The sequence below is a fragment of the Lepidochelys kempii genome, chromosome 1, assembly GCF_965140265.1.
Source record: "Lepidochelys kempii isolate rLepKem1 chromosome 1, rLepKem1.hap2, whole genome shotgun sequence".
Classification (NCBI taxonomy): Eukaryota; Metazoa; Chordata; order Testudines; family Cheloniidae; genus Lepidochelys; species Lepidochelys kempii.
In genome coordinates, this window is record NC_133256.1 from 251,673,335 (window position 1) to 251,697,180 (window position 23,846).

General features: G+C 41.0%; 1 protein-coding gene across 5 annotated transcripts in view; it reads right to left on the reverse strand.

The window, feature by feature from the left end:
* Positions 1 to 23,846, reverse strand: part of SLC41A2 (solute carrier family 41 member 2) — a 96,454-nt gene that overhangs the window by 15,906 nt on the left and 56,702 nt on the right. For all 5 annotated transcript variants that reach the window (XM_073323997.1, XM_073323973.1, XM_073323974.1 and 2 more), the window contains 2 exons: positions 21,797 to 21,944; positions 18,127 to 18,206 (listed from right to left, as the gene is read on the reverse strand). In XM_073323997.1, the coding sequence (XP_073180098.1) occupies positions 18,127 to 18,206; positions 21,797 to 21,944 (228 nt within the window). The remainder of the gene's footprint in view (positions 1 to 18,126; positions 18,207 to 21,796; positions 21,945 to 23,846) is intronic.

A 23,846-nucleotide genomic window follows, 5' to 3' on the forward strand; every position in this document is an offset into this window, starting at 1 on the left:
TGACCTCTTGCACAACGTAGGCCATAGAACCTCAGCCAGTAATTCCTATATCAAGCCCATACCTTCAGTTTAAGCTATACCACATCTCTTTAAAAAGATATCCGGTCTTCATTTAAAGACTAAATTGCTTTTGGAACCAATGCAAGAGAGCCATGATACCCTTAGAAGCATGAAAAGGACTGCATGCTGGTAAGGCAGTTTAATGGTTGCAGAATTCTATGGTCAGAGAATTCTGACTATTCATCTGCTGGAAGCCTGGATTCAAGAATTTTAAATCCATAATTGTCTTTGGAAATCAGGTATAGGTAAATAGAGAAGTTTTATATTATCCATCTTTATATTAAATTTTTCCAAATGATCTAATTTTTCATCACTTTTTCCCTTAAGGAATGAAAGCTTGACTATTATAAATATATTAATGTATTGGACAATAGAGTAGAATGTACCACTTTAAACCATCAAAGATCACTCCACTCAGGATAATAACTAAAAATGAGGGAGGGGGCAGAGAGTTTGATTCCACCAGCAGGCAGCTGATGAGAGTGGTATTTATTGTGGAGGCTCTGGACAATAGTTAAAGAGCTAAGGACACTATAAAGGGAAAAATATGAGAAAAACCTCGTATTTAAAAAACACTTAATCTAATCTAGGACCACACACCCCAGATGTCTTAAGCATAATCAGATGGTTACTACATAGCTTTGCTACTGGGCAGACGTTAAGGTTGTCTGGCTGCATTAACTGTGCATATCTGTACTTTAACATGTTTGGAATTCTTTTAAGTGAAATCTTAATGCTGAATTTCCAGTACTTGGTTTAGAGATGAAGACAACATCTCTAAATTTTTTCACCCTTAAGTTGTAAGTTCTTTCAGACGTAACTATTTTAATGTAGTTATTTTTGTCATGGAATACTGTTAGGATATCAATACTGAACCTAGACTCTCGAGGTTCTTAGGCAGCATACTTAGCTGTTGAACCATGACAGAGCACTTAAACACTACCGTGGACCAACAGCTTTAGTCCTAAAGGCCTACAGAGCCACAGCAACCAAACAACAGGCCTCTGATTGGATGGACAGGCAGTCCTCTCATTGGGAGCCTGGATAATACAAAGGCCCCAAGAGGAAGAGGAAGCTGTCTGAGCAATAAACCACTGCCTGCTCACTGCTGCCTAGATTGCCTCACCTGACCCTGCCTTGCTGCCTCACCCAGTCTTGTCTGACGACACTTTGTTGCCATGCTGCCTTGCCCTACCTTGCCTCTGTAACCTGCTAACCCAGTCCCTTGGATTGGATCTTCCAGTTACTGACCCCTGCGAGAACTCCAACCATTGCCCCGTACTGCCTCTGATACCAATCAACCTCTTGGCTAACCAACCACCCGCACACACTTTACTTCTTTGGACTGGCCCATGGCTCACCTCTGTAAGATTATTCTGAACTTAATTTTATTAGTAGTATTTTGCCAAAATATTTTAAAATAGAACACATTTGAAGTTAAGCCACTATATATAAGAATAGTGTACAGTGTATATATATTGTCAGTATAAAACAAAGTAGCTGCACCATACCAGTATAATGCCACATTTCTATGCAACAATTCTGGTGTTAATAAACCACAAGAGCATAGCCTCAAAATGGTAAATAGTTGTTTAAAAAAGTATTCTGAAATAAATCTATGGAAATAAGAGTCATAGGAAAGAAAATGACTTCTTCTGAAATTAAATAAAGAACCTCAAAATGTTTGGATAGCATTCAAAACTAAGATGTTTCTTTGAAGCTCTAGATTCAAATAATAGTTTGTAAGCAAACAACAAAAAATGTAGATAATGTTCACAATTCTGATAGGAAGATAGAAGTTATGTCAGGATAGAGATAGAAAGGACAAGACACAACAGAAAACTGAGCTGCAATTAGTCAATCAGAAATGTTCTTATTTCCCCAATTCCAAATTTCTGTTAATGGATTCCACAAGGACACATCCAAAGCGAGGGTAGGGTTGTTGTTTTTTTGTTTTGTTTTTCAATCAGGCTATTACTGCTGAATCCACTTGGAAGGAGACAAACTATTTCTGTAGGGAATCTGTAGAGTTTCTGAGCAGATATAGGAGTTTGATCTCTAGAGTTAGGCCAGTTCCATAATCTGGTGAGCAGAGGAGTAAATAAACAAAGTTATTCCCTTGTCTGCCCTCATCCAGGAACAGGAAAAGCCCTGGAAATTCTTCTTTTCTTACCTTCATGTTTCATTACAAAGAAAAATGTTTCCTGCAATGTAATTCCAAATTTATGGAGAAACCCTTCAGGGAGTCCCTGAGGCTTAAAATCCCATCTTGGAGCTTGAGGCTATTTCCCCATTTTGGGAGGAGCCAGTAGAAATCAAGGGGTGAAAAAGAAAATGAGCACCTGAAGAGAATTAGATCTTTAGAGGCTAAAGATGTTGCTGTAGTGGTCTTAAGGGCTGAAGAAAAGCTTATCTCTGGAGACCACATGAAGAGCTGGGAAACCCTCCGGGAATATTTATAGACACCTTTTTAGTGGGAACAGGAGAGGAACATCTGAAGACAGTGTGTGTTCGGAGAGGCTGCTTAAGACTTCAAAATCTCCTCCCCTCCCCGCCATCTTGAAGATTGCTGCGAATAAAAATCTAAGCTAGCCTTTGAAAGGCAGTTCTATCTTGCTGCTTCTAGAGATGTAACATCCAGGGTGACACACGAAATGGATATAAATAACTTCCTGAAAGGTATAAAAATCTTGCATTGTGATTGATTGCCTCTTGCGTCAACAAATGTATTAAAAAGAAAGAGTAATAGAGGGTCTGAAGCTCTGTCCCTAATTAATAACAATGGAAAATGAGAAAGGCCAAGGTTAATATTGAGGAAAATGACTTTCTGCCTCTTTGGAAGGATAATACACAACTGACTAGGGGATAGACATGCAGACTGGTCTGTGAAATGTGGTCTCAGATGTTAAGCCTTTGAAAGATGGCTATTTATCATCATCAAGTGTCTTTGCATCCTCCATGAGCCATGTCTTAGAGGAAAACAGAAAATTGGTTTGAAAGAGGAAATAGTGGCCTTTGATTAAGGGAAACCTGGTAGAGACCCTGTTTTGATTTATTTTTTGCCTTCCTCTGCAGCATGGGGCTTGAGTCACTTGCTAGTTTGAACTAGTAAATAGTGGATTCTCTGTAACTTGAAGTCTTTAAATCAAGATTTGATAACTTCAGTAACTCAGCCAGAGATTATGAGCCCATTACAGGAGTGAGTGGGTAAGCTTCTGTGGCCAGGAATGTGTAGGTCAGACTAGATGATCATGATGGTCCCTTCTGGCCTTAAAGTCTATGAGTCTATAAATTGACACAGTCCCCCAGGACAATGAAAAGAGCAAAGAAATGGTATCCAGTTATCAAGGAAAGGTGACAGTATGGCCAAAGTGGTTAGACAGAGACTCTTTTCAAAAAAGTAAGCTGTTCACTTTTCTGTTTTCTCTGCAAGTAAGCTGAGAATGTCTTATCTTGTTAGCTTCTGAGAAATACAAAACTAGATGTTAAAGTAATTCTTTTATTTTAATACTATTTCTCTGTTTTTAAATAAATCTTGCTAAGATGACTGATGTATAGTTAATTTTATGCAGAGAACTCTGTGAACTCTAAGGAGAAGTACTGAAGAAGTTTCTGGAACCTACACACCTCCTCCTCAGTCTTGATCAAGGGACCTGGACAAAGGTGTCCTATCCCAGCGGCTTGTGTTGTCATTAAGCTTCTTCAGGCAAACACAAGGGGGAGAAGCTGATGGACCAAACAGGACATGAGAGGTGGGGGTTTTGGTCACAAAGTCTTTCCATTTGTCTGGTGATCATCAAGTCATATTTATCAGTTTTGAAAATATTTCAGATTTAATTATCTAAATTCTCATCAGCTACAGAGTTAAGGATTTTAAAGTTATTCATACCTTAAGAGTATCATTCCCAAATGGAAAGGTATTTTTCTGTAGTAATATTCAATTTGTTTCTTCTCATAGCTGCTTTTTTTTTTTTTTTTACCATGCCCATGAAATTACTCAGGCAGTACCAGACTAATTACATCACTGAGGGTAGCAGAAAACCATTAAAAGATACAATTGTGTAGTTAACAACATTAGAAAAACAACAGGTTGTCAACGGCTGTTACTCTGAAACAGGTTGTCAATTCACCAGATTACTGGTGTGAATCCTTAGCTTTAGAATGGACTCCTTTTTAGTGCCTGAGGCTGTAAAAGCCCTGTAATTGATAGCATTAAGAAATTATCTGCAGGTATACCTATGTACTGCTTCAAAGCACAAATTTATGTTTATTTTAAATCAGAAATATGTTTCGTGAAAAAAAATTATTGCTGTCATCTTGCTATAGCATTCTGGTTATTATAAAGACTAATTTTGCTAGTTTCTTTTTAGTCACATGGGAACCATAATATATAATGACATTTTCTTTTAAAGTAAAAATCTTAAAAATGGACTTGTATTCCACACAGAAAAGCAGATGTGCTTAACTTCTGCATAAGAATACTACATTGTCAGTAAGGATAACAGAAGTTAAGCTCTCTAGCAGACAAGGATGCCATCCCTGACTTCATTATTAAAAAATACCAAAAAAACATGTCACTTCACTGAACCAATCTAGAGTTAAAAGACAGCCCTTTTCCTTAGGATAAATATTTCTACAGAAAGGTTGTCAGCCCTGTTCATTGTCATTTAACAAACACTCTCAACACATAAGACCCTGTCCATGGTACAACCAAAATCACACCAGTTATCTCTGTAAATATGGTGGCTAACATAATTTCAGTGTCTAGCACTGGAAATAATTTTTTCTGAGAACTGTGTTAAAGGAGCTTTGCTACAGACTTTACTGAGTTAGTCTGTTAGCTTGGCTATGTAACATGGATATAACATTTCTCAAAGAAAAAACACCTGTCCTAATTTATCATGGAAACAATGTTATGCTATGGCTATGCATGTTAATAGCATAGTTCTAAGTATTTGAGGTGTTTTAAGTATACTTGACGTGTTGTACTAATATATATTTGCCCATCTTCAGATTCACTGTATTTGATTACAAAAAAATAAGTTGCTCTACAGCACATTATATATATATATATATTTAGTTTGTGCGTGTGTGTGTGTGTGAGTGTGTGAGAGAGAGAGAATTATCTATTTTTACATCAACCCATCATCTTCATTTTATTGTGCACATGCACAGTCAGAGATTATGTTAAAAGAATATTAAAATTGTGAAGTCAAGCACTCAGCCAGACCCAAGTTGCTCCCTCCCTCCCCCCACCCCGGTCCAACTTGTCTCTCACCCTTCCAGTCATTTCCACCATTTGTCTGCCCCTGTCACCGGCTCCTTGTCCCAGTTCTTCCCAGGCACCACAGCTTCTCATCAGATTTGCTTTTCCCCCTACCCACCTTACTGATTCCCAATTATAGGCTGCTTGCCTAGCAAGTCCAAGTTCCCTGAGCTCCTCCTTCAATCTCAGTTTCACCCTTCACACCAACTGCTTCCCAGTTCCCCCCAGCCATCTTGCCCAACCAGTTCCTGTCTCCCAGTCCCAACCCCTCAGGTCCCAGTCACAGGTTTTCCTCCCCTTCTGTCTCGCAGCGTCCACTCTCAGTCTTCCCCCATCCCCAACCACTGTGGCTCCTTCTCCCAATCTACTCCTTCCTCTTCCCTCACCCTGGTCTGGCTCTTGGCTCCCTGTATCTGAGTCAGGCACCTTCTTCTTCCATGCTGCCTGAGCACCAGCTGCAGGGAGTGGGGTGGGGATATTGAGAGCACAAGGGAGATAGTCTCTCTGCTCTCTCTCAGTTCTGGTGTCCAGTCCCACCCCGGCCCAGAGCAGCCAAGAGCTGAAAGTTCAGGGAAAGTCCTGCGGAGCCTCTGTACCCTAGGAATGGACACACTCAGCTGCTGTATGCAGATGGTGTATGCACAGTCCACATACACAGGACTTGAGAGATACTGGTGCATGCTCAGCGTGAATGGAATTTTCCAAGATTTTAGCCATGCAGGTCTAAAGGCTCTGCTTAGCGTGTGCAAACAGATTTTTCAAAGGCTTCTTGGAACATTTGGGCAGATTTCCATAGGAAGAGCAAAAGGTACAGACCTGACACAAACATCACCCCTCTGCTAAATTTCAAATCCCTTCTCTAAAGTATGGAGATCTAGAGCTTCTCAATAGCCATTTTAAAATATTTTTAACATGGCAAAACAAAGTATTTCCTCCCCCCAAGTATTCTCTGAAATGACTGAACTGTTTTGGCTGAAACTTTCCAAAAACTTTGAAGCCAGAGACAGACACCTGGCATGGAAAGTTTCAGCTTAAATGGTTTACATTTGACAATGTTGTAAACAGCTGAAAACAGAGTCTTATAAAGGGAAGAGTTGGGTAATCTTAATGTATATACCTCCCTCCTTCAAGGGTCTGATCCTACAAGCTACGGAGCACCACCTGCAAGTCAATGGGAGTTGAGGCCATTTAGCAATTCACAGAAGACATTCAGCATAGTGTAGAATCTGACTCCACCTCTATAAAGATGTTCAATATTTTTAAAAAGTTTCTAGTTGTGTGCACATCTCCCCAACCCAATATGTCTAATCAAATGCTGATGACTTTTGCTATATCAAGGCTGCAATAACTTTTTAATCTACAATTTGAGAAATAAGTTATATGTACATTGTTACGATGAATCCCAAGAGCAGATAATTTTTATATACACATACAAAAACATATACCTATTGTAGGTAGAGCTGGTATACATTATGATACAGTCTTTAACATGATCACATACTATTTCTTCCATTGGCCCCTCCCTGCCTCATTCAGTGCACAGGATGAATTGTGGTCACCAACTGAGCAACTATTCGATATTTCATTTTATTCTCATTGTCCGATGTGTGCCCCATATCTTATTTACAGGACACTATTCAAAAGCTTAAAAGTATACAGCATTATTAATTTCCTCATGGGCTTTTCTAAGGTACTCATCACTATAGTATCTGAATGCCTAACAAACATTCATGAATTTATTTTCACAACACCCCTGTGAGGTGAGGTAGTTGTGTTATTCCCATTTTACAGATGGCACAGAGAGATTAAGGTTAAAAGTGTCCAGTAATTTTGGATGCCTAATTTGAGACACCTGTGACCACATTTTTCACAGTACTTAGCATGATATAGCAATTAATATGTTCAAAGCACAGCTCCCATTGACTTCAGTTTCAGTTGTGAATGCTCAGGACTTCTGCAGATCAGACTTCAGGGTCTCCAGTTGGATACCCAGAAAAAATAAAGGTACACATAATTAATGGCAACCAATGGAAAGTCTAGTTCAAATGCCTTGCCCAGGTGCTCAGGCTCCAGTCCGAGCCCTAGAACCCTCTCACCTCACAAGGTTCCAGAGCTCGGGCTCCAGCCCAAGCCTGAAAGTCCACACAGCAATGAAACAGTGCCGGAGACCTAGCTCTGCAAGCCTAAGTTGGCTGGCACAGGCCAGCCACAGGCTTTTCTTTGCTGGATAGCCCTACCCTGAGAACACAAGAGAGCCTACCTGCTCTCATTTGTGGCGCCTAGTGCCACAGTGGCCCCCAGCATCCAAGAGAAAAATTTGCAAGGAAAAATTTGCCCCTGCAGGCCTGGGATGGAACATGCCAGGTCATTTTGTGGACACAGCACATTTGCAGTCTGGTCAGCTTATAGGAGCTGTATGGGGATGAGGCATGCTCAATGCAGATGGAGCCTTCAGAATGTTTAGCTGCAGAACTTTAACAAATCTTTATAGAACATGTACTGAGATTTTCAGACGGTTACCAACTTGACCAAATTTGAGCAGATTTTAAACAGGGACAGCAAAAAGCACATCTCTGACATTCGAACAACTCCCTCACCAAATGCTGAGTCCCTGCACCACTGCATGGAGGTGCTAGAACTTCTCAGCGAAATCACTGTAAAAAATTTCTAATATTGGCCAAAAAAAAAAAGTACTTTCCTTGCTGCAGAAATGGGCAAACCATTTTAGCTGAAACTTTCCAAAACAGATAAGCCTAAAGCAGACACCTGGCAAGGAAAATTTCAGCCTAATGGCTAAAATTGGGCAAAGTTACAGGCAACTGAAAACAGAGCCTTATAATAGGAAGCATTAGTCAACCTTAACTACTGGTGTACCTATCAGCTCTGCCTATAATATCAGTTAGTAGCAGTAGGCATACTGAATATAAGTAATGTACAATTCACCCCAACTTTTCTCCTTCTAGAAGCAACCTAATATTTATAAAAAGAAAAGGAGTACTTGTGGCACCTTAGAGACTAACCAATTTATTAGAGCATAAGCTTTCGTGAGCTACAGCTCACTTCCTCAGATGCATATCGTGGAAACTGCAGCAGGCTTTATATATACACAGAGAATGTGAAACAATACCTCCTCCCACCCCACTGTCCTGCTGGTAATAGCTTATCTAAAGTGATCATCAGGTGGGCCATTTCCAGCACAAATCCAGGTTTTCTCACCCTCCACCCCCCCACACAAATTCACTCTCCTGCTGGTGATAGCCCATCCAAAGTGACAACTCTTTACACAATGTGCATGACAATCAAGTTGGGCTATTTCCTGCACAAATCCAGGTTTTCTCACATCCCCCCCACCCCCATACACACACAAACTCACTCTCCTGCTGGTAATAGCTCATCCAAACTGACCACTCTTCAAGTTTAAATCCAAGTTAAACCAGAACATCTGGGGGGGGGGGGGGGGGGATAGGAAAAAACAAGAGGAAACAGGCTACCTTGCATAATGACTTAGCCACTCCCAGTCTCTATTGAAGCCAACATTCCACACAAAGATGGACTACAAGCCGTCAAGAACACTATCCCCGATACTGTCACGGCTAACCTGAACTTTGTGACTTTGTCCTTACCCATAACTACTTCTTCACATTTGGGGACAATGTATACCTTCAGATCAGCGGCACTGCTATGGGTACCCGCATGGCCCCACAGTATGCCAACATTTTTATGGCTGATTTAGAACAACGCTTCCTCAGCTCTCGTCCCCTAAAGCCCCTACTCTACTTGCGCTATATTGATGACATCTTCATCATCTGGACCCATGGAAAAGAAGCCCTTGAGGAATTCCACCATGATTTCAACAATTTCCATCCCACCACCAACCTCAGCCTGGTCCAGTCCACACAAGAGATCCACTTCCTGGACACTACAGTGCTAATAAACAATGGTCACATAAACACCACCCTATACCGGAAACCTACTGACCGCTATTCCTACCTGCATGCCTCCAGCTTTCACCCTGACCACACCACACGATCCATCGTCTACAGCCAAGCTCTGCGATACAACCGCATTTGCTCCAACCCCTCAGACAGAGACAAACACCTACAAGATCTCTGTCAAGCTTTCTTACAACTACAATACCCACCTGCAGAAGTAAAGAAACAGATTGATAGAGCCAGAAGAGTTCCCAGAAGTTACCTACTACAGGACAGGCCTAACAAAGAAAATAACAGAACGCCGCTAGCCGTCACCTTCAGCCCCCAACTAAAACCCCTCCAACGCATTATTAAGGATCTACAACCTATCCTAAAGGATGACCCAACACTCTCACAAATCTTGGGAGACAGGCCAGTCCTTGCCTACAGACAGCCCCGCAACCTGAAGCAAATACTCACCAACAACCACATACCACACAACAGAACCACTAACCCAGGAACTTATCCTTGCAACAAAGCCCGTTGCCAATTGTGCCCACATATCTATTCAGGGGACACCATCACAGGGCCTAATAACATCAGCCACACTATCAGAGGCTCGTTCACCTGCACATCCACCAATGTGATATATGCCATCATGTGCCAGCAATGCCCCTCTGCCATATACATTGGTCAAACTGGACAGTCTCTACGTAAAAGAATAAATGGACACAAATCAGATGTCAAGAATTATAACATTCATAAACCAGTCGGAGAACACTTCAATCTCTCTGGTCACGCAATCACAGACATGAAGGTCGCTATCTTAAAACAAAAAAACTTCAAATCCAGACTCCAGCGAGAAACTGCTGAATTGGAATTCATTTGCAAATTGGATACTATTAATTTAGGCTTAAATAGAGACTGGGAGTGGCTAAGTCATTATGCAAGGTAGCCTGTTTCCTCTTGTTTTTTCCTACCCTCCCCCCCCCAAGATGTTCTGGTTTAACTTGGATTTAAACTTGAAGAGTGGTCAGTTTGGATGAGCTATTACCAGCAGGAGAGTGAGTTTGTGTGTGTATGGGGGTGGGGGGGATGTGAGAAAACCTGGATTTGTGCAGGAAATAGCCCAACTTGATTGTCATGCACATTGTGTAAAGAGTTGTCACTTTGGATGGGCTATCACCAGCAGGAGAGTGAATTTGTGTGGGGGGGTGGAGGGTGAGAAAACCTGGATTTGTGCTGGAAATGGCCCACCTGATGATCACTTTAGATAAGCTATTACCATCAGGACAGTGGGGTGGGAGGAGGTATTGTTTCATATTCTCTGTGTATATATAAAGCCTGCTGCAGTTTCCACGATATGCATCTGAGGAAGTGAGCTGTAGCTCACGAAAGCTTATGCTCTAATAAATTGGTTAGTCTCTAAGGTGCCACAAGTACTCCTTTTCTTTTTGTGAATACAGACTAACACGGCTGTTACTCTGAAACCTAATATTTATGATACTTAGATGAACAATATTTTAGATTTTCAATACTATCTATGAACATTTCTGAGCTAAGAGTTAACCAATCACAGGGTATGAGAGGTATTATAGTCATACCTACTATATAGTTTGTGCAACAGGCCAAAGATTAAATGAAGTCAACACAATAAGGAGAGAACCAATTCAACACAAATTCTCCAATGAAATGTGATTTTGGGTATAAAATATTATAAAGGTAATATGTACAGGATCTGAGGAGATTCTGATCTCTGAGCAGTGATTTTAAATCAGCACAATCCACAGTTCCAAACAATGAATTGTGCTGATTAGTCCATCTGGCATTCAGCCAAATAGTCTGATTTCTCATGCAGTTTTTATGATAAAAATAACCATCAAGGACACAAAAAAGGAGAAAAATATTCTCAATTACAATAGTCAATGCAGCTCCAACGACTCTATAACAAGGGACACCACTAACAAAATACAACCAAATTATTTCTCCAAAACTTCAAATTGAAATGCTGCCATGGAGATCTGACCACTGATCTCATAAACTTACATTTTAGAGAACTGAAGTGCTTAGATTAGCTCCCTTATTATCTTAGTACCTACATGCATTGTCCTTTCTTACAAATTTCTTGTCTTCAGAGATGCATGTTGTATGCATTTGTATTAAAAGTTTCATGTTTGGGGGGAAATAGGCAGAATTAGATAAACTATTAGGTTCTCCTATACAGCTGTCTTTCCAGAAACAATTTTGAGCCAACATTGTATGAGCAAGTTATTACTTTTTTATAGGAACAATATTTGTTTTGGCTAACGCATGTAGCCAGGAAAATAATGTATTTTAAAAATTGGTTCATTTTACTAAAATTGTGAGAATATTTTGGATATAATTAACAAATTATGATGTGGAAGCTAATAAATCCTGAAATAATCTTGTAAAAAATTTAAAAGAAAGAGACTTTTAGAAAACTCAAAAACAGCACAGAGCACACACCATTTTACTTGTACAAGGTAACAACTAAGAAAAAGTAAGAACTATCACCCAAAATATGTCAGAATTAAATATCCATAAACAGGATCCTCAACCTCTATATATGCCAAAATAAAGATTGAACTATGCACTTACGCATAAAGAATAGGTGCCATTCTGAGGCCAATTCACTTTCTTCCAATTGAGGATGCAAAACAGTCCACTCGCTGCCCAACCAAGTCTCTCCACTACCATACAAACTTATGAATATATTTTCTTTCTGATTTATAGCAGCATCAGATTTCATTGTTGAATAGTCTGAGGCTACCTAATAGCCAAAGCATTTTCGTGTTGTCTGAGAGCTCCATGCACAGTTACTCTATTTTAGAGCAATATATGTATTTATTAAGACACTTTACTCTTCTAATGGGGAATATTTTGCATTTTTAAAATGGGGAATGATTGCAGGGGATTTTCCTCATATATCCCCCACACATACACATCACCACCATCCCACCTGAAAACAAGTGCTTATAACAGGCAATGGCCATTTACAAAATATTTGTGGAAAAACAGAGGGTCTGTTGTTCAACTTACCATACTAATATGAAAGAAAATATATATTTATGCCATATATGTGATCTTAGTTTTCATCTCTTTGACAAAAGAAATACAATTACAGTTTTGTATTACAGTTCTCATATTGATTTCTGCAAACCTTTTCGCAGTCACTTTGATCCCTACTTAAATTTTCTCCCCAGGTATCTGACCATCTTATAATAAAAAAAAACAGCTAATGAGCAGAACAAGTTAGTGGCATATACGAAGTATAGCTCTGTTTTATTATTAAAGAGGATGGTTTTATGCCATCTGGATAGTAAAGTTTTATTATCTAATCCTGCAAAGCATTTGTGATTTGCAGGAATTTCCAGATTTTGTAGAAACATTTGCATAACACAGAAAATGGACAAAATATCTACGTATACACTGCTGTTATATATAAAATCACTTCTACACCTCATCTATTTCTAAAATACTAGATTATGTTTTGTTTGAGAATTATACCAAAACCTAAACATAAAGTATCTATTTCCATTAGCTTCACTTTATTTCATATCTGCAGCACAGTCTGAAGCAAATTGTTCAGATTATTATCTTCCTTATATTATTATAATTATATTATTTTTGGCAAATACTTATAATGAGGTACCAGACATACCAGCCCTTGAAAGCTGGTAAGGAAAACTTTCAGGGTCAGCATTACTACATTCAGAGGGATTTTGTGGGAAAAGTCTTGTGGGACAGGGACTGAGCAAGAGGAAGGGGTCCTGGAAGCATTTTGGGATTTTGAGGGAGAAACTCCCAGCTGCTGTCCTTGTTTAGGGCCCAAGATAAGAATTCTAAGCGTATGGAAGGCTGGAAATCCCCTCAGTAGGGCTGATTCAGGTGGTGCTGGGTATACCCACACAGTCTCTCTCTTGTACCATACCGAGGGAGCAGGATAAGCTAGCAGTTTTAGGTTTTACTTATTTGGGCCTGCCGTAAGATAGACTTTGAAGCAGTGTCAGACTTTCCGATGCGGGGCCCTGCCATCTTCAGAAAAAGACAAGAGAAGAAAAGTCCCTGGTAGGGGAAGTTTGTGTTTTTTTGTTTTGTTTTGTTTTTTGATTGGTCAACAACAGTGATATTTCAAAAGCTACCTATTCGGTAGTTCACACGTAGGATCTTTGATAATTAATAAGGTATGTGCAGATATGTTTATGTAAAAGGATTTTCTAAATTCCAATTTTATACTTTACACTGACAACAGCAATAATCAAGAGGCACCAGAGCAACTATGAAGCACAGGAGAGCCTACACTGAATAAAAGCAAATTACTTACCTGAAATTTCCTCTTTTAGAAAGCATATTATAATATAGCCACATTCTTAGCCAGGGGTTCTCAAACTGGGGGTTGAGACCCCTCAGGGGGTCGTGAGGTTATTACATGGGGGGGGGGGTCACGAGCTGTCAGCCTCCATCCCAAATACCCTTCACCTCCAGTATTTATAATAGTGTTAAATATTTTGAAGTGTTTTTAATGTATAAGGGAGGTCGCACTCAGAGGCTTGCTCTGTGAAAAGGGTCACCAGTACAAAACTTTGAGAACCACTGCTCTTAGCTTTCTGTGTCCCATATGTGGATAGCAGAAATTCCCTTAGCTATAGAATTTGAGGGTAGCCAAGCATATACCCTCTCAGCAAATATTATGTTCTCCACTGCTTGGTTAAGGGGGAGGAGGGGAAACCAGCAGCCCTTGGTACCTCTACTGGTGAACAGTAGTAGTAGTAATTATTTATTTATTTATTTATTTTTGAGGACGCGGTAGAAAGTTTTAAGAAACATATTCCCCCAACTCTTTGGGGAAGTGGATGAGAAAATCAATGAACCCAATATCTTCAGGAGAACAAGAATTATACATAATCTTTTTCTGAAGGGAGATGTTATAACAGACTCATTCTTAGCAATTAAAAAGCTCTATGAAGTCCAATCACCACTCCATGGATGTTAAAAAGGGGAAAAGCAAATGAAGAAATGAAGGTTTCACACAGTCAACTTGTGTGAAGGTACCATTTTAAATAGAAGCATAGTTTTACTTAGATAGCCCATAGTCTTTAAAAGACATTTAATGGGATGCCACCCTTGATACAAACAATGGTGATGTATCAACCCACCTAGTATGTGTCCACAGTACCACTGAGGACACATTTTTGGATGCTGAATTCCGAATCGGAGAAATTTGGAAATCCACTTTTTATTTTACTATTTTGGACTGATTCCCTGCCACTGCATCTCAGATATAGGTTGCCACTTTGACACCATGAAAGCTTGTGTTACTCCCCAATTACACTTTGTTCAGCTTGGAAACTCAGCTGCAGGAAACTTCAGTTCACATCGCACATCTGGAACACTGTATGCTCAAGTCTCAGAGATTGGCTGAATGAGAAAATTGCTACCTAATGCCTTTCAGTACTAATTTAAACAATCATTGGTTTCTTGTCAGGCCAATGTTTCTCCTTAATGAACACTGATTTGCCAAAGGAGGGAAACTGCCATAAAAACCTTTGCCAAATCTTCCTCACGATACACGAGAGGTTGCCATGGGGACCTACTGGCCTTTCTTCTTAGTGTTCTTTTGATGCATTGACAGAGGTTGTCCTGGCAACCACTGTCAGCAGCTCTTTAGCATTTCTGCCCAGTATAGACACACATTAGTGGAGGGACTCATCTGTGGCGGTCTTGATGCAGTGTTCCACTTCAGTGCAAGGATGTATCTAAGACAAAAATATGGCCTGTTCTCCACCTCACCATTCCAAAATCAACCACTGACCTACACAGATAGTTGGAAGTATTCCATCAGTACTTTTGCAAAGACTGTGAAAGCTTGATGAAGCTGGATGTTAGTTCTTTGACATAAGACTTTCACTTGACACAAGGCTGTCTGCAAGGAGAATCTTAAATGTTTTGTTATACTGATCAGAATTCTAGCTGATAGTCCAGTTGCCTCAAAGCCTTCAGCTACTATAGTTTCAAGCCACTACGGTAAGCAGTGGGTGCCTTATACAAATCTGTCATCTCTGGTGCTTATTAATTCCAGGATCTTGTTGCATAAAGCTCCAGAATCAAGAAGTTTGCCAGCTACACACCACAGGAAAAGCAATTAAGGCCAAGATTTTCAGAAGTGATGTGATTTTGGAAGCCCAACTTGAAAAACCTTTAGAAAGAACTGGTTTTCAGAAAAATGCTGAGCAATGATCCTCTGAAAGTCAGCTCCCTTGACGGTATCAATCAGTCTCTTCTGAAAACCCTAGCTTAAGTGGTTTGAGGAAAGGTGAATTCAGAACTAACATTTATAACCAATGCATCAAAGAACATCTCCACCATCAATGGTTAAAAACAAGAAACAAAGGGCTGCCAGTTCCACACATGGGAGGATCATACTACCTGGTAGTGGTAACTGAGTGTTTAGCTTCCCTAACAGTTTATGGAACCAATTCCTCCCAATCTTTGGTCAAAAATAGCTAAGGTCTGCTGACCCTCACAGAATGCTGCAAGGCATACTAATTTGGGACTTTGAGGAGTAAGGGGAACTGAAATTCAGGTGGGTAGTTGTGTTGAAGATAGAGTTTTTTGGGGTGTTTTTTGGGTTAGAATAGATGCTGACTTTCACTTGTTTATTAATTCAAGGGCATCTAGGGGTATGTCTACACTAGAAATGGTACAGCACTGCAGTGCTGTAGCATAAACACTTACTAAAACAACAGAAAAGTTCGTCCATTGACAGTGTTTCCTCTAAGCTGCACGCCTGTGCGGCCATACAACAGTCCATCGAGTGCCGTACACTTGATTATTACAGTCATACACATCCTCAGCAATGGCGACTTGTGTTCAGGTGCCCTTTCCCCCGCTGCTGCGCTGCTCCTGCCCTCTGTCTTGCAGCTCCTAGCCAGTTGGTCCTGGGAGCCTCCCGCTTTCTGTGCAGAGTGGGGAAGGAAGGGAGGGGTGCTGATGTCAGGGTGTCCCCCTCCTCTCCCCATGTACCATATCTCACAGAGTGGTGGGGCTGAGTGGGGGAACAGCGCCAGGGAGTGAGACGGAGCTGGTGGCAGCTGCTGCTGTGTCTGAACAAGCTTTCAGACTGGTGAGTGTCGCTCTGCTTAAAGTGACAGCACACACACTCTCTCTCTCTCTCTCTCTCTCACACACACACACACACACATTCTGTCTCACACACACTATCTCTCTCTCACACAAACATACACACTCTCTCTCTCTCTCTCACACACACACAGAGTCTCTTTCACACTCACCTCCCAACACAAACTTGTATTATCGTTTTTGTTCTTACTTCTTGGTACTTCCTGCAATGCACATATATGCGCTGTAATTTTATTCTTTCAAAGTGCTGTTATTTTATTTTTTTGTCTGGTCTATGCATTTCATAATTTTATTTCTCTCTTATGCTTAAACTTAATTCATTGAGTAGTGAGTTCTAAAATGCCTAACCTGCCCTGGCTGGAGTAATTATCCCTATGATAACTTTTAAAAAATATACATTATATCTAGGTTTTTAATTTCTACTGGTGGCACACATCCACACATTACCTCAATATTGGTGCACATACAAAAATTCATTCCACACATAGATGGAAAAAATTAGAGGAAACATTATCCATCGCTGTAGTAAATCCACCTCTCTGAGAATAATTCTTCCATCAACCTAGAGATGTCTATACCAGGCTTAGGTTGGCTTAACTACATTGCACAGGGCGTGAAATTTTTCACATCCCTGACCAACGTAGTTAAGCTGACCTAATTTTGTAGCGTAGACCAGCCCTAAGACTTTTAGGCAGCCTTTTGTATATTTTTATGAATGGAAATGAGCACAGATTTAACACAATAGTTATATTTACAGAAAGTTTCTTTATACCTTCCACACTTGCTACACAGTAAGCAGAAAACCTACTGCAAATAAGAAAGTCCTGTGTCTAATTTCTACATGAGATCTTTCTGCATATTGCAAAGTAGACCAATGAAGAATAAATCAGAACTAGAAAATAAATATATTTCTTACAAGTAGAACCTACGTAGAGTACAAATCTGTGGATATCTGCATCCGCAGACCATGTTTGCGGATCAGATTGGATGCGGATACAAATTTTGTATCTGCGCAGGGCTCGACTTACAAGACATTTTATTTTTAAAAAATAGTTTAATATGCTGAGAAATTAATCCAACATTCCACATCTATGCTTAAAGAATTAACACAGAAACAGGAATCTAGGAAATATCCACATTTAATTAATGGACCTAATTAATGTTCACAAATATATATCTGCATGGCTGCAAAGTGTTTGATTTGTACATGCAGTTGCACATATAGGCAAGCATATGAACCAACACCCAACTTGCTCTAGGATTTCTATATTTTGCCTGCATTATTATCACTTAATACTTGTACCTGCATATTTTGGAGATGGAGTTTAAGTGACTCTTTTTGAAAATTTGCCCCATATATCCAAGAGAAAACCCTTGAAGAATTACATCTTTGAATCCTATATTTAACAGATATAATAATTTCAAAACAGTATTTGTATATGATTTCTTTCAACTTTCCCCCTTTCTTATACTAACTTTAAATATGTACTAATAGCCTCCTGTTTTTCCTCTCTCTCTCTCACATGCACTTCGATGTTTCTGGTACAGAAAACCAAGAGTCACTGCTATTATTTTAAATTACCCTGTTTCTGACACCAAAGTTACAACTTGAAATTAATGTAGTAGATACCCACCCACTGCAGCTGAACTTTAGTGTTATAATCTTTTATAAAACATGTATAGAGATTTGTTGATATTTATTATAAAATAATCATATTACAGCCTTACCATTGATTACTGGAGTATAAACAACAATCCCAACCAAATTAGGATCAGAAACAGTTGTGTCCAGAATAAGGCCACCAATGCTGAAAAATATAAAGTACAACATTTAGAAGAAAGCAAACAGGTGCACCAATATTTATTTTTCAAATTCTATCAATCAATCTTTAAGTATTCAAAATTCTTAGTAACACTTATTCAAAAAGTGACCTGAAAATGTTGCTCTCTCACTGTCCATCCCGCCAGCCCCCACTTTTTCAAGGAAAGTTTGAGCATACAGTTTCACTGCTCTTGAGGACATTATTAGTGAAAAACACACAGTTTAATCAATGTTCCTTTTAAAAACAGCTTTTGCACCTGAGACGTTTGAAATAGGAACCTGATATTTGGAAAAGGGAGGTCCTGATGTCAAAAAGGTACCTTTCACTGGCCTTGTGAAAATCCTTTCAGATTTAGCAGATTTATAAGTCATGGAGAATTACTATTTTAAACACACACGTTAGAATTACCAGCATCGTTTATTATTTGTATTGTAGGACTGCCTAGAGGCAGCGATGGAGATCAGCACCATACAAACATAGCATAAGACAGTCCCTGCCCAGTCAGTGAGGACTTGTCCCTTTATTTTCTGAATGTTCCAGTCACAGTCCACATGCTCCCAAAACAAGCTGCACCTCCACAACTGTAAGCATACAATACACAGATCTCTAGCTACAAACAAGATGTAGACAAAAATAGATCCTCTCCTCTGACCTGAGCACTATATCCCTGGCAAATTTTAAGTTCCTGCAGAGCTATCAAGCATTTGGCCCACAGAACAGTCTTTCCTCCAGCCCTCAGTTCCCTCTTCATAAACATCCAGCCCATAATTGCTGCAGTTCAAAAGGGCCAGAGCAACAAGTAGGAGGACCTGAGGAGGGAGTTTGTGCCCATTTCACCAGAGGCAACTGAGCTCCTTCTCCCTTGCCATTTCTACAACCATGACCCCACAGCTCAGGCTTGAAAAGGAGTCTCCTTCCCCCGTTTGCTGCTGCTCCTCCTCTCTCCCACCATTTATTTTTGTTCTGTGCAGCTCAGGCTTTATCTTCACTGCTAATAAAGATGAGGGTTTTTTTAACTTGAGGTAACTAACATGTAGAACTATCCCAAGGTAAAAGCACAGTTTCATGGTCTCTGTGTATATAATGTCTTCTGCAGTTTCCACAGTATGCATCCGATAAAGTGAGCTGTAGCTCATGAAAGCATATGCTCAAATAAATTGGTTAGTCTCTAAGGTGCCACAAGTACTCCTTTTCTTTTAGTGAAGACCTGGCACTTCAATTTTACCCACCAGCTAAACAGCCCTATACCCTTGCTAGCAGTTCACCTTGGCTAGGCCTACCCAACATGCAATCACACCTTCAACCACAGTACAGACATACCTGGGAGCCTAAAACACACAAACAACCCCAGTCTTGCTGAATGTTACCACCCCTTCACCCTTGTCCAGGTGAATCCTTCTGAGACATTGTCTTTATTTACCCTTCACCAGGGGTGGCAGGTTTGTAGACATTTTAGTGGTGCCCAGAACCCGCCCCTGCCCAAACTCCGCCCCCCATCTGCCCAAGGCTCTGGGAGGGAGTTTGGGTGGGGGAGGAGGTCTGGGGTGCAGGCCCTAGGCTGGGGCAGGGGATTGGGGTGCAGGCTCTGGGAGGGAATTTGGGGATGGGAGGGGGTGCAGGGGTGAGGGCTGTGGGGTGTGGCTGCAGATGAGGGGTTTGGGGTATGGGAGGGGCTCAGGGCAAGAGTAGGGATATAGGGGTGAGGGCTCTGTCTGGGGCTGAGAATGAGGGGTTTGGGGTATGGGAGGGGCTCGGGGTGAGAGTAGAAGTGTGGGGGTGAGGGCTCTCTCTGGGGCTGGGGGGCTTGGGGAGTTAGAGAGGCTCAGGGCTGGGGCAGAGGGTTGGGGGGATGAGGGCTCTGGCTGGGGCTGGAGATGAGGGGTGTGTGGTGGTGGAAGGGGCTCAGGGCTGGGGCAGAGGGTTAGGGTGCGGTGGGGGGGTGAAAGCTCTGGCTAGGGGTGTGGGCTCTGGGCTGGAGCAGGGCTGGGGATGAGTTTGGGGTGCAGGCAGGCTGCTCCGGGACAGGGGCCAGAGAGGAGGACTCCCCCCAGCCCTTTCCCTGCTGGCAGCAGCGAGCTCTGGGGGAGGAGCCCCCCTTCCCCTCCCCCCCCCCAGCAGCACACTCACCCCCACCACTGTCACTGCATGTGCTCCTAGGGCCCCTCTCAGGTCCAGGAATCTCCCTCGCCTCCCCCGTGGTGGGTGCCAGGGGATGCTGCGTGCACCTCCTCCCCTGCTGTTGCCCCTAACTGTAGCCTCACTGGGGGTGGGGGATGGGGCTGCCTCCTTGCCCAGTATGGGGCAGGAGCGGTGACTGCAGGTGGGGGACCCCCTGTGCTGGTGGAGCGTCCCACCGGAAAAGGAAGGGTCTGAGGTGGAAGGGCAGGCTCAGTCTGCCCTGGCAGTTAAAATGGGGGGCACTAGGACCCTGCAGCAGCAGTTGCTGCAGGGAGGCAGCATGGAGCTGCATGGAAGAGGCAGAGGCAAGGAGCTCTGCTCCAGGGCCCGGGGAGGCACGCGAGGGCAGCAGGTGGGGCCGGGCGGGACACTTGGCCCCAAATATTGGTGGAGCTGGGCCCCTGGGCTCTGAATATTGCTGATGCTAAGGCACCACATGGAGGTATAACTCGCCATCCCTGCCCTTCACTAAGCCTTGGAGACCACTGTCATGCATACCACTGGTTCTCAGTCTGTAGTCCGCAGACCCTTGGGGGGTCCTCAGACTATGTTTAAGATTTCCAAAGGAGTCCACACCTCTACTCAAAATTTTTTAGGGGTCTGCAAATGAAAACAGGTTGAGAACCACTGATGTATGCCACCAAACTGCTGACAATCCCCATGGCAAGAAGACTGCTACTGACAAAACCCATAAAATTTAGTGCTGAAATGAGGCACACTTCCTCTCTCAAGGTACAACATGTACCTCTGTTCACAGCACAGTCACAGATCTGCAAGCCGCTCCAACTAATCCTTTTACCATTCAACACAGCGACACCTAACAAAGTGAATGCAAGGGCATGCATGCAAATAACTGCTGGAATCCAAATCTGTGGAACACAACATAAACAATGGGCACAATTCCCTTAGTCCTTCCTCTTCTCTGCTAATTGTGACTTCATAGATTTTAAGGCCAGAAGGGACCATTAGATTATCTAGTCCATAGAATTTCAAGTTTTGAGCCTAATAATTTGTATTTGACTAAAGCAAACTTTCCAGAAAGGCATCCAGTCTTGAATTAAAGACTTAGAGAGATGGAAAAATCCACCATTTTCTTTAGTATTTTTTAATCTTTATACCACCCTTACTGAACATTCTCAGTGGCTACTGCCAGCTCTAGGAGATCAGAGCTAAGGTTGTATACATTGCAGGGGAGAGGTGTACCTCAACTCTGTACAGTATATCCTGGTTTTCAGAGGTTTAAGTTTAGCTACTCTCCACATTCTGGAAGGGCACAAGGCATCACTGGACAATCTTAACTCTGCATTAATGAAGTTTTGTGGTTTTTAATAAGACAAGGAATAACAGGTAGATTCAGATAGGGGAGCACCAGGAAACAATTAAAAAAAATTACTTACCTGCTTATAAGCATAGCAGTTATAACAGGCTCCCATCCTGAATAGAGAACAGTTCTTGTAGCTGGATGTTTGGCAGCTATTACAATCCACATAGGAGTCAGAGCCAAGAAAAAGGCACCAACTAAAGGAGATATATAGTAATATGTCTCTAAAATAAAAAACAAAACTTTGATTTAGCCTTTTTGGGGTTCCTACAAATTTCCCCCCAATGAATTTAAACTTTAACATGGAATTCTGTTCTACATATTATCCATTTTTATACTGTCCTTATCACCATAGTATCCAAGTGTCTTCCAGTAGAGCATTATGTGACATGAATAATATCACATACATTCCTTCTTTCATCCTTTGCCCAGGGGACAAATCATATGTGCAGTGTAGTGTTTTGTTTTGGGAGGAGTTTGGGGTTTTTTTTGTTAAGTGTAAACACTGCGCTGTGTATCTATGTTAGAGAAGATAAAGAAGACCTGGAAAACAGAACAAACTTTGTGATACATATCTCTAATTTTTTTTAGAGAAGTAGAAATCAAGTTTTCATTTATTAATTCAACTTAAACAAACAAATAAGAACACAGTCTTCCTCCTCCCCCAACAATAGCTTGCAAAGTAAGCTCTACAGAAAAAGCAAGCCTTAACTGATTAAATCATAGTGCTTATTATTATGAATATGAATCACTCATGCTAGGTTTTAAATATTTAGGACAGTTCTGAGCAGAATACCAAAATGCCTTTTGTTTTTACTTTGAGTAGCTCATTTTTAAAATTACATATAACCAGCTTGCACAGTGTAATGCTTAAAAATACAACAGCAGGAATTTCATCAAAATTGCATCATAATTCATAGAAAAACAGCAGAGAACAGGGACTCCACAGTAAGGTAATATATTTATAAAGCAGAATTTGCTTATACAAACTGTAGTCTGTCTGCACAGAAAGAGTACAGTTTTCATCCATAAATGAGTTTAGGACTCAGTCCTGCAGTCCTTCCCCACATAAGTTGTCCCATTGATGCTATATTTCCTAATGCACCAACAACATGAATAACGGTATAAGTCACTTAATGGCAAATAAATGTAAATTACATTGTAATGCCCCAATACTATTTTGCATATGCTTAATTTTATGAAAAATAAAGCACTTTTTAGTATTAAACAATCAGCTGTATTTTGCCCACATGTACAAAATTTGGGCAAAACATTTATCCCTAACAAGTTTTGAATGACAACACAAAGAAAAACTCTAGAGTTAGAGTCAAAGCTATTGTACAAAATGATTCATGAACTACAGTTCAAACAAATATAGATTCCCTCTGCAACACAACAAGACAGTAATATTTCAAAAATGCTGTGTAAATAGCCAGCTGCAGGGGCTGCCTCACAAATTTCAAGAAGCCAAACTAACCCACAGCTGGCGATCAATGCTCTCACAGGCTGAACTGAGTAAACTTTGAAGTTAACAATAACTGTATGGAACAGATATACAGCTATACAAATCGACACAGGCTGTCATATAAAGTTTATATCCAATTAATCAAAAAGCATTATGAAACTTCAGAAGGGTGCTCAAAACTGGCCTAACTTTGCTCCCATTGAAGTCAAGAGTGAGTCTTCAAAGGAAATAGAATTAGGCCAGTGCTTTTTAAATCCTACCCTTACTCCCCACCTTTTAGTATTCACACACACTTCAATTCCTTGAAGAGTGGGGAAAAATATGAAACGTCATTTGCCTACTCCATATAAATAGCCAGGCATAAACAGAACTGTGTAGATAAACTAAATACTAGGATACCATCAAAGGAAGGAACTTCCAAGGAGAAGACCATACAATCAGTTCCTAAGAAAATTAAGTCTAGTATAGCATACAGTCAGCCTAAAACTTTTTATTTCTGCTTCACAGCTGCATTAGGTCATTAGTCTCTCTTTAGGGACGGGGTCACAACCAAACATCAGGAGGCCATGACTACCTTAGCAATATGGGAAGGGCAAATGATAAGGTGGTCTCAGCTTCATATTAGTCAATTTTCAAGCTCTAGGCTAGACTACTACAACTC